The sequence below is a fragment of the Ixodes scapularis genome, unplaced genomic scaffold, assembly GCF_016920785.2.
Source record: "Ixodes scapularis isolate PalLabHiFi unplaced genomic scaffold, ASM1692078v2 PGA_scaffold7__128_contigs__length_106722199, whole genome shotgun sequence".
Lineage (NCBI taxonomy): Eukaryota > Metazoa > Arthropoda > Arachnida > Ixodida > Ixodidae > Ixodes > Ixodes scapularis.
The window spans coordinates 93,615,603-93,631,480 of record NW_024609882.1 but is presented as its reverse complement, the minus strand read 5'-3'; the positions used below and the strand labels follow the sequence as shown (position 1 = coordinate 93,631,480).

General features: G+C 48.6%; 1 protein-coding gene across 1 annotated transcript; it reads left to right on the top strand.

The window, feature by feature from the left end:
* Nucleotides 1-1,473: 1,473 nt before the first annotated feature.
* LOC115313480 lies at nucleotides 1,474-10,912 on the top strand. The gene is made up of 11 exons (XM_040219886.2): nucleotides 1,474-2,100; nucleotides 3,964-4,135; nucleotides 4,279-4,362; nucleotides 4,437-4,782; nucleotides 4,873-5,284; nucleotides 6,966-7,130; nucleotides 7,315-7,501; nucleotides 8,668-8,910; nucleotides 10,253-10,424; nucleotides 10,479-10,624; nucleotides 10,681-10,912. Exons 1-11 carry the CDS (start codon nucleotides 1,768-1,770, stop codon nucleotides 10,851-10,853), a joined length of 2,433 nt encoding a protein of 810 aa, XP_040075820.2. The 5' UTR covers nucleotides 1,474-1,767; the 3' UTR covers nucleotides 10,854-10,912.
* Nucleotides 10,913-15,878: the final 4,966 nt, after the last annotated feature.

The following is a 15,878-nucleotide window of genomic DNA, read 5'->3' as shown; positions in this document are numbered from 1 at the left end:
CGTGCCACCGAGCCTTCCGGATGCTGGAGCTCCCGCTGGCACCTAAACAATTAAAGCGGGAGGAGTGTGGTAACTCGGACAAAGAGGCAGAAGACGAGATCTCGCGAAGAGACCGCGAGCGAGCTCGAGAGAGAACACTGAGCGCGATTGACTGGACTGAGCCGACATGAAGCAAGCCCTAGGTTAGCCAGCGGCATACGTTTTTTTTAATCATGTAAATAAACCTCCAGTTACTACAGTAAGATGTCATCACCTCCGTTCCCAAGCAGCACGGCAATACTTTGCAGTATCGTGCCAGTGCCGGCCGAAAGTCGGTTCCAATATCGCTCAACTGTCCAGTTTTGCACCACCGTTTGATACCCGGCAGGTATTGCCGTACAGCTGTTTCGCCCCGGCCTAGCGCTCGCGTAATATTGTGCGAAAACTCTACGATGCGTCTGCTTCGTATTGGCCGAACGTCGTGCAAGTATGTGTACGTTGCATCACTTATACGGACAAACAAATTTTTTCAATCGCTCCCAGAAGTTTATTAAACAACTATCATTACACGCAGTGTATTCTCAATATATGTACAAAGGTCACACTTCTCTGTAAAACGAAAAGCAAATTATAAAATACAATTAACACTGTCCTCATGCCAAGCAAAACTCATCACACGTAAAACCGCGGAGAATGAAAGGAAAGCAGGACGACTATCAGAATCATGCTTGCAGTGCACTTACTAATGAAAGAGCGATATCATGTAATCCTTGATAGATGCATAATCCAACTCAGGCACCCCACAAACACATTCGAGGAACAAGGTTGCGCACATCCAACTGACGTCTCGTCGTCGGCGAAGAGCAGTTTTTGTCGAAGCGTGTCTAACAAACACATCACAAGTATTCCACGAACTCCGGTGCAAAAAATGACTGTTACCGAAAAATTGGCATGGACGTATTCCGACCGGTTACGACGAAAAAACACGGCCGCGTCTGCAACGCACGAAATCAACAGAACACTGAAGAGCCCAGTTCGAAAACCGGACCTACGTGGCCTGCTTATTTCTATAACTAGGCAAACGGCGAAAACGACAGCCCCAGAGATCCCATCAGCGTGACAGAGAAAGTCACGTGACAAATTTTCGTTCAAACGTTTTTGCCCTACGCGTCCTATGTAGAGAGGTCACGCTGAGTCACGCGTTTCGCTTCATCCTTTTGATTTGCTTAAAGCGGCTGTCGCGCTCGCTGACAGCCACACGAAGACGAAAAAGCAGGTGGGGAGGATTTGCAAAAGGCGAGGTCGAAGGGGAATCAACAACGCATAAAAGGAAAGGCCGCTTCTGCCGGTGACCTTGTCGCCTTGCCTAGTCTGTCAGCGTTCGGCTTCCATTAAAGGGGTCATGAAACGCTTTTCCAACTTTTTCCTGAGCTTTCCTCCTCAGCTCATAAATCGCGCATTCCACCAAACAGTTAAAGGGATACTGAACCGATATCTGAACTTTTCAAAATAAGCCCCGGACGAGCTGCCCGGGACGTTACTATACCTAAAAATCAAGACCATACCAAGGGATGGTGATCGGATTATTATATTTCTTTGATTGAAGAGCCGCGTTCGAGCAATCCGTCGGCCGGAAGCCGCCGGTGCGATTGACGCCACCGCGGAGGAGCCCTAGCGGAACTGACGTCACAGACCTCTCGCTCCTTGGCAGACTCGGTTGTCCCGCTGCAGTCCTAATGGAGAACCGCGCCGAGTGTTCCTCATTCTGATCCCGTTTCTTCAATAATTATGCCGCGGTACTGCGCTGCACTAGACTGCTCGAACAGCGTATGTTACAGCGGCAGGCCTGCGCACAAGTTTCCGAGTGAGCCCACGTTGCGGAAGCTGTGGATTCGCGCGGCCCGTCCTTCCCAGCCAACATGGAAGCCCGCCAAAGGCGATTGTCTTTGCACGGAGCACTTCGAAGACGAGGACTACAAGACGAGCCCGAAGTTACTGCAAAGTCTGGGCTTGCCTGTAAAACAGGCCTATTTGAAGCCTGACGTGGTGCCATCGCTCTTCACGCGAAAACGCAAGCGAGAGCGGCACAGCGGCGCCGTGGAAAAACGGCGACGGAAAGAGGTGAGCGCAGTTACTAAAATATTTTTCTGCTTGTTTCTGAGAGGAAAGCACGAATGCGAGTGGTCGTGAGATTAGCGTAGTACATTGCGCGACGCTGTTAGCGCAAGCCTGCTAACTCGCCTTTGAAGACGAGCGCGGAGAAACGCCGAGATCGCGTTTTCGCTAGCAGCGTCGCGCAGGGTAAGTGTGTACTATATCCGTGCTCGCTATCGTGCCCTTAGCCGGACGAAAGGTTGCCGCCAATCGCAGGTGCTCCACTGTCGGTATCGTGTACATGGCGAGACTGCAGCTATACTCTGTTTCACCTTATGATGTACCGCAGGAAAGGCTACAAGCTCGAGCTTGTAGCCTTTCCTGCGAGCTCACAGCGTAGGCAGCTGCCTACGCTGTGAGCTCGCGATTCTTGCCTTCGTTGCGGTACAACATAAGGTGAAACGGAGTATAGTAGCTGCGGCGATGGCACTCGGTTTTTGGGCTCATTTGCTAGAAACTTGCTTTGAAGCTACGAGCTTGCGCCGGCACCTTTGGCTCAGTTGTGAAGGCTGGTATTTATCTTTATTACTACTGATAAATGCCAGCTAATTTTAATTTGAGAAATTCGGCATAAACCAATAAATATCGAATTTTGATTTGGGCTACCTGAAAATGGCACATAGGACCGAGCTGAACCATTCCTGGGAGAATGTGGTTAATTGATGATCTACGTACTTCCTTTTGGTTTGCAGCGGGTATATTCCGAGCTTGAGCAGGATGTGCAAACTCCGCGGCATCTTGAGCATGTGCTATTCTTCATTGTGGCGCATAAGGAGATGCTGTTGAATTTCGGAATAGGGTACTCACAGTATGAGTGCCACGCCATTTAGGAAAGTGTGCCTGTATACATCATTCTGTTTTGGAAAACTCATTTTCCTCTCTGGTCTGCTCTCCCTGATGAGGTGGTCAAGCTGCTGTCGCTTCATCTGTTCAGTGTTAACCTGGAAGGCAGTTTCTCTCAACTGCGGAAAATAAATGAAAAAGAGCGCTGCAGTTTTTTTTAATGAGAACCTTGTTATGGTACATATTTCCACCCCTTGTTTATATTTCTGATTACTATGACGATATCTTAGTTATAGACCAACACGCGGCCCTGACGTCACGCAGCTGCGGTGGCACTCTTGACGGCACTGCGCAGGCGCAGAGGCTTCACTTCACGTGAATTCGGTTTCTGCGTTCGCACAGTCCCCACACCTGGTGTGGGCAAATGCAGGCTTTTTTGTAAACAGTGTGCCGGTTTATAAGATCTTGTTTCGTCTATGTTCTTCCCATACATTGAATACATGCTCGCAGTAATGCTTCACGTCGACAAGTGCCGAGAATGCCTAAAAACCTGGTGGTGTATGGAATTAAATTGCAGCAAAAATCAATTCTAGTGCCAAAAATAGATGCTGCTAAACGCGTGCCAATTTAAAACAAAAATAAACACTGCGAAATCTTTCGCTGAGTTACTCTGTCTTAATCTCGCGGAATGTGGTGTTTATTTATAAAGTTCACTAAGAACACCAGCTGGCCATTTATGACAATTGCACCCCAATCAAGAGGTTATTACAAGTGTTGTTCAATTTCTCGACTCGAGGCAAGGCCACTAATTAACCTCGGTCGTCATTCGACCGTTTCATCTTAGTGTTCATGACTGTGCACTTGACGGTGTGATTTGCTTACCAGTTCAAGCAAAGTCAAGATGAGGAGGGTACACAGAGTGACATGAGCCTAGCGAAGATAAGGGCTTGGGCCAGTCACCCTCATTTGAGCAGAACCTGGGTGTTAGCAGCATATTGACAGTGTGTTTGTTTGCATGTTGTAAGTTTTTATGCCTATCATTTATAGATAATTGCTGAATTGCTGGAGGCACCGGCACAAGCAAAGGCCACACTCATCGCTGAAGAAGTCAGCACATCGTCAACCCCTTCTGGTGACGACACTGAGCAAGGTCCTGACTCTGGACATGAACCAATGCATGATGCAAATGCTGGCATCGAAGAACCTTGTTCGAGCTCAGGTATGTGCGCCAATTGAAACTACTCGGCTGACATATTTTAGTACTGAATTCTGCCAAATTAGGGTAATCTAGCCTATTGCTGATTACATGAGCCAAGGATGATTTTGTTTTGAAAGACACTTTATTTCCTCTGCTGTGAACAGCCCCCTCCATCAGTAATGCCAAACAGGCTCAACCTGACCTTCGGAACGCTGCTACGCAGACCTCGGGCATCTACAGAAATCGAGGTATGTATCTGCAAGAAGAAATTTCACAGAAGGCAGCATTGTTCAGATCGTTGTAACACGTTATGATGGCACAGGCATACAAGTCACCTTGAAGACTTCATCACGAAAGTCCCAAACGAATCCTGTCCTCGTGACACCACGATGCTCCTCACCAAATCATGTCCCCCAGGCTCCATTGGATTGGATGTTGCCTGAAGGGCTGACTCTGTCGCCGCAGCCGCCAGTGCGCAGACAACCAGCTCCACCACCGGACCCACCACAGCTGCCAACAATAAACAATGAGCTGCCCAGTGCAGGCCAGGAAGAGTCTGTTGAAGAGTGTCCCACGGAGCTGCCAGAGCCACACGTGGAAGCAGACAGCCTATACCTCCCCTCTGACGCTAGCTTCCTCATGATGATGTCCGACACCGGCTTTCTGAGGTTGGTATCAGTCGGATATATGTCATCTTTAGTGACGAGTATGAGAGGGTGTGTAAGAGGTTGCTTTTTTCTTTTCTTTTTTTATTCCAGGGATGCACAGCAGAACACTGCATCTGACAGCGCACTCAGTCAGCATGAGAGCAGCAAAAGCATCGACTACGTCTCGGAACGAAAGTTTATTGTTTTCGAGTCTTGTTTGGACGAGCTACTAGGTAATTGTCCCGAGTGCACTGCACTGTGCCGCATCACAGAGAAGAAGATCAGAGGGACATGTCTCCGGGTGCACAGAATGTGCAACAATGGCCACCAACACACCTGGACCAGCCAACCATCAGTGAATAGGAGGGCCCTGGGCGATGTGCTCCTAGCTGCAGCAACGCTCTTCTCTGGGAGCATCGTCAAAAAAGTGCTAAGGCTCCTCCACCAGATGGGCGTGCCCTGTTTATCGTACGAGACATACTTTAAGATTCAGGGTGCCTTCCTTCTACCAGCGATCAGACAGGTATGGCACGTTTTCAAGCTTTTCCTTTCCTGTGAGAGGTTTATTTTAGGTGCCAATATTTCAGGCTCAGCACTCCTATGGGATCCTGAATGGTGTAGTACATGCGTAGAAAGCACCATATGTTTCTGTCTACAAGTCACACACTCCTTTAAACGGCTGTTTTTACAAAAAGCTTGATATATACATGTTTGCAAGTGCGTCTTCAGGGTGCCTCCATCTTGCCGAGTTGGGTTGTGCTTGGGCGCGGCCATAGTCTGATTACGACACCTTAGTGAGGCATCGTAATCGAATTTAATGCGCCCAAGTGCACTCCAACTGGGCAAGGTGGCGGCGCCCCGAGGCCGTACTTGCAAACGTCTATAGGTGGCACATCTTTATACGGGCCGCAAGGCAAAACTGCATTGATAAGCTGTCATATGTATATTGTAATATAAGCACAAGTAAGAGCCAGCTTCAATGTTCTTGCGAACTACCGTGGGAAATTTGTTCTGATATGGCCGGCTGTAAGCTCTGCTGGAAGCCGGCATATTGCCAAGGTTCCAATTGTAAGGAAAAGCTGATCCGCCGACCCGAAGGCCACATCTAATGGATCTAGGTCTGTACGATTCAATACACTGCAGCACCTGAGGCTACATCTAATGGATCTAGGTCTGTGCGATGCCATACAAACTACAGGCTCTGCCGATTCTCCTTTGTTGTAACTTTGATACGGCCTTGCACAGCTATGGCTTATACTTGCAAAAAAAGCGGTGTAAGTCGCACCTCTGTGTAAGATGCAGTGACAGGAATTTGAGGAAAGAAACAACTTATGTGCTGGAAAATATTGTAAATAGGGAGAGCTGAGATGTCCTCTGTTCCTCTGCACCTATTTTTACCACACTCCTGTGGTGGAAAGGTACCAACTGTGTGGGCAAAGCAAGTATATACAGGGTTCATGGCACATACTTCAAGCTCGAAGACTCGCCGCATTCCATGTGGGTGAATTGTCGCCCTATGTGTTTCTAAACGTGGAGGCAACGTTTTTAATTAGTTCTTATTCTCCTGCTTCGTGACTGATTGCACCTACTGGATAAGTGTACAGTGTAAAGGGCAGATTTTGATTTGGGGAATAAGTAAAAGAATCAAAAATAAATGTTTCCCAGGCCGATCGTAAAGATTAATCGGCGAGTACTCTATTTTTTATACGGGGTGGCATTTCTTCAAGGTTAAAAAAACGAGCCCGCTCTTGAGAAGGCGGCTCCTCGGCAGCCAAACTGTCCTTGTTGATTGCTACGAGGGGAACAAGGCCTGAACAGGCAGGGGTGTATGCGACCTAAATAAGTGCAAAACTATGCTTCTTGAGTTTCAATACGGAAAATGTCAAAAGCTATTCATCAACTAGCCCTTGCATAGATAATAGAAAGTAAAAAAGTGTTTTGCCAATCTACCTAGTAGTGCATATGTGCCTTCAATATTTATACTCACGACTCGGAGCATTTCATCCCCTCATTTTGAAAAGAAAGAAAGACGAATTACAATTTGTCAATGCTTTGATCGCATTTACTGGGATTCAAACTTAAATGCTGAACTTCCATGGACGTTCGCATAAAGAAAAGAAGCTTGCAGTATACTTATAGGTGAAATGAAAAGCATGTTCAGGATTTATGTTTGTTTACAAAAGTCTTTGCAAATAAACTTCCAGGTGTGGAACAGGAAACAAAACGAGCTCTTCGAGCAAGCAAGTGGACGAGAACTGGTCCTCGCTGGTGATGGGCGGTCAGACTCCCCCGGGCACTCAGCAAAATATGGAACGTACACCGTCGTCGACGTGTCAACGAAGAAGGTTCTCCATGTGGAAACAGTGCAGGTAAATTTCCCCTGCTATAAATGTTCTGTTCTTCTGGAATGAAACCTTTCTGTAATTAATTAAAAATGAATGGCGAAAACAACTTGTTTCAGACATGGGTTGTCTCATTCAACAGCTCTAGTTGACTTCGTTCTGGATACTTCATGTTCGGTGTGATAATGCAATGTTTTATTTGTCACTTCAGTCCAACGAAACGAAGGGCAGCTGGGCAATGGAGCTCGAGGGCCTGAAAAGGACTCTACTGATTTGTGAAGCCAATGGATTGACTGTGGGAGGAATCATCACTGATCGCCACTCCATGATCAAGTCATTCCTTGCCAAGTGGTACCCCCAGATTCGGCACATGTTCGACTGCTGGCACGTTGCAAAAGGTGAGCCATAAGTAATCGGGGTTCCAGGTTATGCAAAAACAAAAAAAAAATTTAATTGCAGAACACTCCTACCCTTGCCTGTCACTATACTTTGTTTCTGCGTATGTTGTACTGCAGGAAAGGCTACAAGCGGGAGCTCCTTGCTGTATGGCAACTGCTCGGCGGCACAAGCTCTCGTGCAGCAGGAGCAGCTGCCAAGGCCATGAGCTTGCGCTTCTAGTTTTCGCTGCAGTACAATATAAGCTGAAACATAAGCCGTGTTTATATGAATGCGGCTTAGTCGCATCGAATCCAGTTGTCGCATTCAATGCGGTGATGTGAACAAACAATACAGTAGGAGAGCGCATCGCATTCAAGTCGCTAGACAGAGGTGGATTGAGATGGCGAATGCACATTTATTCAAAACATGTAAATGGAGGTTGCATCGCAATTTGGATCGGGGAGGATTATGGGAAGGCACCCGCTCTGGGAGCAAGCGAACAGCTGAGAACATGGCGGCAGCCACCCTCGGCGGCGGCGGAGAGCAGTCCGTGTGGTCGCCCGCAATATTTTCTCCAGAGAAGAACCGCAAGCTTTTATTGTCAAACTATGTGAGCGACATATAGCAAATCTGCTCGGTAAAGCGGCCCTTGTCCAGGCCTCGCGAAATAGGACCTTCGTGTCCGAAGGAGTCCCTAGAGCCTTCAGTGCAAGGACAGACGCCGATAGCTCTGAGTACTGCATGCTAGGCAGAAAGAGGAGCTCCAACCTCGGTGCCGTTCCTGGCTGTGCCAGAGCCTTTCGGCCTCAGGGTCCGGTCGCGGTTGGCAAGGTTGGGCGAGGTGGCGTCCCCAGAGCGGTTGGGAACGATCTCGCTCACCAGGCCATGCGCATGCCGACTTGGAGTCCAAACTGCTTGGGTTTTGATGTTTCTTCCGTCCCGTAACTATTTGCGCAGCATCGAAGACAGCAGGCACAAACTTTACACTCGACGAAAGCGTCTAAAAAGTAAATTGTCCTAGAGTGAGGTATCGCCATGTTTTTTTTATACTTGAGAAAATGGGGCAGGATTGGGTTTTTCTTGTTTTTGGTGTTCATAATTATGAACTCTTTATTTTGTCAAGCTGTTGTTTCTGGCAATGTAAGCTTGGTGCTTAGCAGAATGAATACAATGCTTCATTTTTCAGGCATCAAGAAACGCATGGTCTCAGCTGGGAAACTCAAATCCCTTGTGGGACTCCAAGACTGGGTGCAGGCAACTGTCAAGCACCTCTATTGGTGTGCGGAATCCAGCGATGGAGCGCCAGAGGAGATCCTTCCTAAGTGGACTTCCCTGGTGGGACACGTGGCTGACTTGCACGAACATGCCGACCCCCTGTATCCAAGGTGCCAGCACGGAGACCTGGGGAAGAAAAAGTGGCTTCCTGAGGGCAAGTAGACCACAGCATATTAACAGTGTTGACATGTTAGTGTTTCATACCAAGTGATGCTGTGAAGTATACACCAACTCATGTTTGCAAACAAACAGGTCCGGCCGATAGCAGTGCCACACATTGCGCAATGAGATGTGGGCAGACATGCTGGTCTGCCCACAAGTCTAAAACAAATTTTGCCTTGCACGCATGCTTGTCAAAGCCTTATGATTATTTACTTTGAATCGTTTATAAGAGGAAGACCAGCGCTCGTGGACCATAGAATTACACTTTCAGCGTTCTCCTCAATGCTTGGGTATTTAGAAAAAGGTCTGCTGCGACGCTGTCTGCTTTTGTGTGGTATGAATACCCGGCCGATTCAGTCAAGGCAATCCGTTTTCCAAAGACGTTGCCATGCTGACAATTATCGCATTCATTTAGGCTTAGAAATGGCCAGAATGGAAAGACTAAAAAATGTGGCAAGGTCATTGCTCATGCTTTGCGATTTAAGTGAGGTAAGGCAAAGTGAAGGCTCCTGCACCATTCGTTGCTGATTAACGCACCCGATACTGCAGCTACAACGACATATTAGTTCCAAAGCGAGCAGCGCTAACTCACCGGGGCACTGCCATGTTTCCCCGCATCTCTACCGAGCCAGTCGCGTGATTTCAAAATCCCTCGCCTAGGTACTGCAGTCAACTTGTAGCCATAGTTAGCGCTTCAAGCAAACGGGCCCTGGTGTGCCTTTTCTAGTGGAACCGCAATTTGCTCACACATAAAACTTTTGAATTGGCCTCAGGTTGAATTCTTTAACAATTTCAACCAAGTTGTTGTACTGGTTCTTAGTTTCAAGGTGTCTGATTATGAATGTGGCAAGTTTACTGGCTCTCTATACTGGTTAGTCCGTGTGGCAGCCAGGGAAGAACCTATGACTGCTGGTAGAGGGGAGTGAGCCGATAGGTGGTAGCTTCAGCTTTCTTCCGCGTGCATCGTTACCGCGCGGTGTTTATACGGACCGCTGGGACCTGTACTTACATGTTCGGGCACACGAGTCAACCAAGCATGACGATTTGGTGCATCATGCCTTTGCAAAATTAAAATCGGCATCGCTTAGTCTATTCGATAAAAAAATCTAGGCATCATAAACACGGGCAGTAAGCAGGACTGGTAGCAGCCTATTAAACTTACCCAATTTAATCTGTTCTCATCAGCTCTAACCCTTTTATTAACCTCTGGATATCATATATTTTTAATTTAATTACACAAAACTACTACTTTTTCTTATGAGCCTTAGTGTTATTGTTGTATTAGCAGATTTGAAACCATACAGTCTGTAATACAAGTGTCCTACTTTATCCAGGACTTCAGGCACACGACAAGCTAAAGAGCATCGTGCTGTCAAAGCCACTGCTGAAGGACATCCCGCAGCTCTCAACCTCAGCGCAAACCTACGCAACTGAGTGCTTTCACAGCACTGTGAACCAGTTCGCACCGAAGTCGACACACTTCGGTTACGAGAGCATGCAGGCAAGGTATGCAAGCTAACCAATTGTTTGCATGTGCCCGCTAAAGTCTTAACTTTTCAGAGTCTTTGTGGCAGCGCTGCATTTCAACGAAAACAGCGACAGGCCACAGGCGACTACTAAGGAAGGCAAAAAAAGGTTCCTGGTCAAGCGGCCTAAACAAACAAAGAGGCCAATTGCATCTCCCATGAAAGGGCCCTGCACATACGGTAAGATGTCAAAACGAGTACAACTACCAGCTTCTAACATCCAGTCTTAATTTCAGCCTATGTACAAGAGCTCATGAAGGAAACCCTCGCCCTCAATTGCCACTACCCGTCGTACCGAGCTGCACGAAAGGCCAACTGTGTCGAGGCTCCCCCAACTCTGTCCAGTGGATATGAACGCCCCAACAAGGACCTGCTCATCTCTAACCACCGTTCCCGGTTCAACTGCTAAGCTGAAGCTGAAGGAACATGTACTGTCGGGGAAAAATCAAATGCGAACAGAAGAGCGCGTGGCTTGCGGTACAAGCTGCGCCGCCTAGAAGCGAGCCTAGGGGCGAGGGTGCATGGCCTACCCGATGAGTTTACGCCCTTCGCTCGGCACTCCCCAAGCTTCAGCAGTGCGCCTCTTAGTGCACTGAAAGCTATCACCACTATCTTTGCTCACTCGGCGCATGCGGCACAAGGAAGCTTGCTGCTTGTAGCAGCTAAAGCGCGCACTCTCTCGGAGCGAGCAAAGATAGAGGTGGTAGCTTTCAGTGCACTAAGAGACGCACTGATGAAGCTTAGGGAGCGCCAAGCGGAGAGCATAAACATATCGGAGTAGGCCACGCACCTTCGCCCCTAGGCTCACTTCCAGGCAGCGCAACCTGTACCGCAAGCCACGCGCTCCTCTGTTTGCATATCATTTTTCCCTGACAGTACATTGTGCAGGAACTTGAAACATTTATTTACACTATGCACAAGCAGCAAAGCAGTTCGATCTGACGTGTCAATCGCATCTGTTCTGAGCACGAGCCCCCGGCCGCCAGCCCCTTGCCACGAGCTCTTTTTCAAAACGTCTGTGGCCCATTTTCTCGTCTTAGGTCTCCAATTGTTGGTACAGACTCCCAACCGAATGGGTGTTACCCCATTTTAAATTTGTTATCTCTAGCGGATAGAGAAGTTGGTCTTTTCAGAAGACTGCCCCTGTCCGGGCGCACTATACATGCACAAATCCTGCCGTCTCGCCCACAGAAAACCTTTTCAACTCTTCCTATCTTCCGGAGTAAACGTGGGAGCTGTTCCTTCAGAAGGACGAGCCCGCCCACCTCCAGACGTGGCGATTGCTGGCCTTTTGTTTCAAGGGCAGATCGAAGTTCTCTCGGGTAGTCTGACCTCCCGTTACCCAGAGTCTGTTAAAGAATGCTTTCCTTTGTTTCCATATTTCTCGGAGCATCTCTGGAGACGACGCAAAGTCTTCTCTTTCAGCCACTGGAAGTGCTGTCAGTCGTCCTCCCCTGAAAAAGCTAGTCGGTGTGAGCGGCTGGCCTTCGTCAAGCTCATTGTAAACGAATGTTGGGGGACAAGAATTTAGCATCGCCTCAATTTCGCATAGGACTGTGGACAACTCTTCTGCTGCGTTCATAGTTTTTCTCCCGATCACGTTTCTTAGTCCCACCTTCACGTATCAAACCAGTCGCTCGTAGAATCCTCCCCACCAAGGAGCACGCTCAACAATAAAACTCCCCTCGATGGTTGCATTGGCGAAGTGATTCACCACTTCTGAGTGTCGTAGGATCTTCCGAAGTTCTGCCAGGTCTCTGGAGGCTCGCTTGAAGGTTAGCGCATTGTTTGAGTAGATGATGCGGCAAAGTCCCCTCCATGACACAAACTTACGGGCAGCTACAAGAAAACTTCTCGTTGAAACGTCTGGTACGAGCTCCAAGTGGACCACCCGCGCCACTGGACAAGTGAACAGCGTGATGTACGACGTCCTTTGCCTGTATGTACAGCAGTCCTGCAAAATCTACACCAACTACCTCGAAAGGTTCAGTCTGCGTCGTTCTCGTACGCAGCAGAGGTCCCGCTGGAGCACTGGAGCACTCGCCGGAATAGCACTAAATCGCTGGCACGTTACACACAGCGCAGCATCTTCTTCACCAGCTCTCGTACCCCGAAGGATCCAATACCTCTCGCGGAGCTGGACTGGAGTGTGTCTTACTCCTGCGTGTAACACCATCCTGTGAGCGTCGATCACAAGTACCGTAGAATATCGATGCTCTTTCAGTAGTACGATAGGGTTTCGTTCATCGTATGTCATGTTGTTCGATCGGAGTCGCCCTCTTATGCGAAGCACTACCTCTTGGTTGATGAAACTACTGAAGTCTCGAAGAGGAGAAGTGGATGGGGTCTCGGTTCTGCTGGTCGCACGTCGAAGCTTGGCGGCAAACGCCGATATTAGCTTTTAGCCAATATGTCCGCGCTCCTTGGATTTCCTCTGCAGTCAGAGGCCCCGATTGTTTTCCCGTTGACCTAACGTTGTGAAGGAATCGAAACATCCACACTCTTGTTCTGTTGAGTTTTGAAGCTGAGCTGAATGCGGTGACATCAAGCAACGTTGCAGATGGTGTTGAAATGTCCAATATGTCAGCTCTCGGTCCCCTCTCCTCGAGCTTATATCGAGGTGGCTCCTCGCGCTTCTCCTTGGGCCATTCTTTAGCTGGCAGCGGCAACCAACTGGTCCCCGAACAACAGAGTGGAGTGGAGACCAATCCAAGGTGGTCAGACCTCGTGACATGAGGTCGGCGGGGTTCTCCTTTCCCGGCAGGTGGTGCCATGTCACACATTGCAGTTCTTCTGTGGCATTCCAGCAACCTTGTCATTTGCCAACCTGATGTCTGCCCTCTATGGAAGGCCGACTTCGCACCTCCCATTGGTCTTGGCGATCATAGTTTCGGAGTCTCGCATGACATCGTTGTCCGAAGGATCGTCCACCGATGCGTCGATGACACCCATCCTCTGAAGTTCCCAGAATTGCTTGAGGCTTGGCATGGGTTCGGGCTCTTGGACCGCCGTTCTCCGCATGACCACCCTGGAGCAACTAATAACCGGGGAGCTTGACCCTTTTCGTCCCTGAACCGCCCATCCGAATACGGGCTGCACTGCAGTCAAGCTTCCTCTGTCGGTGAATCTTTCCAATGATGTACTCCCAGTAGTGATCCGGGCCAAGCAGGATATCGATGCCCGATGTTCCAGTCCGGTCATGGCATCTCCTACTAAGCAACCGAGCTCCTTTAATGTCGCGACGATGGATTAATCTGGGCTCGGGAGATTTTGTTCGCAGATGGTAGGTGTTTCTAGCATGTCGATTTCATATTTTTTGTAGTACCGTTGGTCCCGCAAAGTAAGCTGCACCCTGCGAAACATACGTTCGGTGCTTTCGCCTCTGAACACGCCGAACGTGAGGATCTCCATCCCGAGTTGTTTGCAACCGAGTCTCTGGGACAGCTCCTCCATAATGAAGGAACGTTGACTGCTGCTGTCAAAAAGAATTCGGGATAGTCTTCTTTTGTTTTTGTTCTCGGCCCATGCGGTCACCGTCTGCAAGAACACTGCTGGCTTGCAGTTCTTTCCATTGATCTGAAGACTGACCGGTGTTTTATCTTCGCTTTCTGTTTTATTCACCGCGAAAAGTCGTTCCAGTACGTAATCCGGGTCACACATAGTAGGCGCATGCCATCCTTGACACCTGGTGCAACACGGCGTGCTTCGGCACATTCTCGCCGTGTGGTTTGCTTTTGTGCAACGAAAGCATCTGTTGCCAGCCTGTAATCTTTGTTTTTTTTTCTCAGTGAGCTCAATATTGGCGTTGCAGTCAGGTGTGGCGTGTTCTTCGGATTTGCAGAACTAACACTCTAAGCCTTCAGTCTTGCCATACAAGGCCGCTGCGGTAGAGTTTCGAAGGTTTGTGTAGTTTGAAAGTTTCTTCGGCAGTTCTTGTTTAGGGAAACGAATCGCAGGCTTACCGCCAAAGTCGTCCTCTTGTTCCTCTGACGTCCTTTCCCAGCTCTCGACTTCAACTCGAATAAATTTGAGTAGAGTCTGTAGAGCTCTTAGATGAACATTCTCTGTTAGAGACTCGGGACTGGTGCCCGTCACTGCGGTGGCGTTCTTGGTGTCCTCCAACGACATCTTCCGGTTGTAATCCAGGGACATGTCCTTCGGTAGTGCTCGCAGTAGGAGCGAGTAGAGCATGGCGCAGTAGGATTCCTCGCCCACACCCAGTGCTCCAAGTCCCCAGATGTGCGCCTGAAGACTGTCGTACAAACGACGCAGGGTTCGGGCATTGCCCTGTAGTGGTACCTTCTGGATGTCCATCAGACTTTCCATGTGGTTGTGTACCAGAGTCTCTTGCTTGCCGAACCGCTGCTGTTGAAGGTCGATCGCGTCCGCATAGCATTGAGCGGTTGGCTGTAGTTTCGGATGGCAGCTGATCCATCTCCGGTAAGCGCTGATCTCAGGTAATTGAACTTTTTCGGTGGAGTCAGTTCCGGATTCTCGTGGATTGTGGTTTCACTCCCAGAATGCTTGCCAATTCTTCCGGTTGCCGTTGAACTTGATAAATTCTAATTTTGGAAGCTTGACTTTCTACGGCTGTTGCTCTCCAATCGTTCGAGGGACCACTTGCTCGTTGGCTGTTCTCCACGCCCTTCGCCTTCTTTCTGAGCTTCGTGAGGCATGTGACAATCTTGTCAGTATAATCTATGATTTGCGTGAACTCCATTTTCACGTCTCTTTCGGTAATCAAAGGCTCGATCGCGGCATCTACGTGGCCGAGTTGATCCCGAGAGAGGCTTATGCACTCAATCAAAATCTCTAGGTCATCGATGACTGCTGGAGTCAGCTGAAATAATTCTTTTGCCTCGCTGAGGAGTTTAGTTACTTGTGTTTGCAGAGTCTTCCGTTTCTTCTTGAGGTTGTCCATGATCTTTCAGTCTTGTCTCGATGGAACGTTGCTTCTGTCGTTCGATAGGTATTGCTTCGGTCTACCAGATTCCCTTCGTCGAATCGTTACGTAGCGGGTTTCCGCACAAAATGCATGAACTTCTGGTGGTCATTGTTGGTTACGTTGATGCAAACATTTATTTACACTATGCACAAGCAACAAAGCAGTTCGATCTGACGTGTCAATCTCATGTGTTCCGAGCACAAGCCCTGGGCCATGCTCTCCCAGGCCACTAGCTCCTTGCCATGAGCTCCTTTTCAAAACGTCTCTGGCCCATTTCCTCGTCTCCAGTCTGTGATCGTTGTTACACATTGTTTGTAAAGTAAAAAATTGGTTAGTTTGCAATAAACAGTGAGTTTCTTATATGTCAAATATTGATCTCTTCATTCTAACATTAATTATGTACTGCTCGTGCAAGCTGTTGCTCCCAAGTGCTTGGTAGGAAAAGATACATATTTAGGAGGTTTGAAGGTAGATAGCATGCAAACTTAC

Excerpts from the sequence above, each read along its gene's own strand:
- LOC115313480 (XM_040219886.2), top strand. The coding sequence starts at position 1,768 with ATGCCGCGGTACTGCGCTGCACTAGACTGCTCGAACAGCGTATGTTAC. Across the intron at positions 4,136-4,278 it reads AGAACCTTGTTCGAGCTCAG|CCCCCTCCATCAGTAATGCC; the intron begins GTATGTGCGCCA and ends TGCTGTGAACAG. Across the intron at positions 10,425-10,478 it reads TACGAGAGCATGCAGGCAAG|AGTCTTTGTGGCAGCGCTGC; the intron begins GTATGCAAGCTA and ends TTAACTTTTCAG.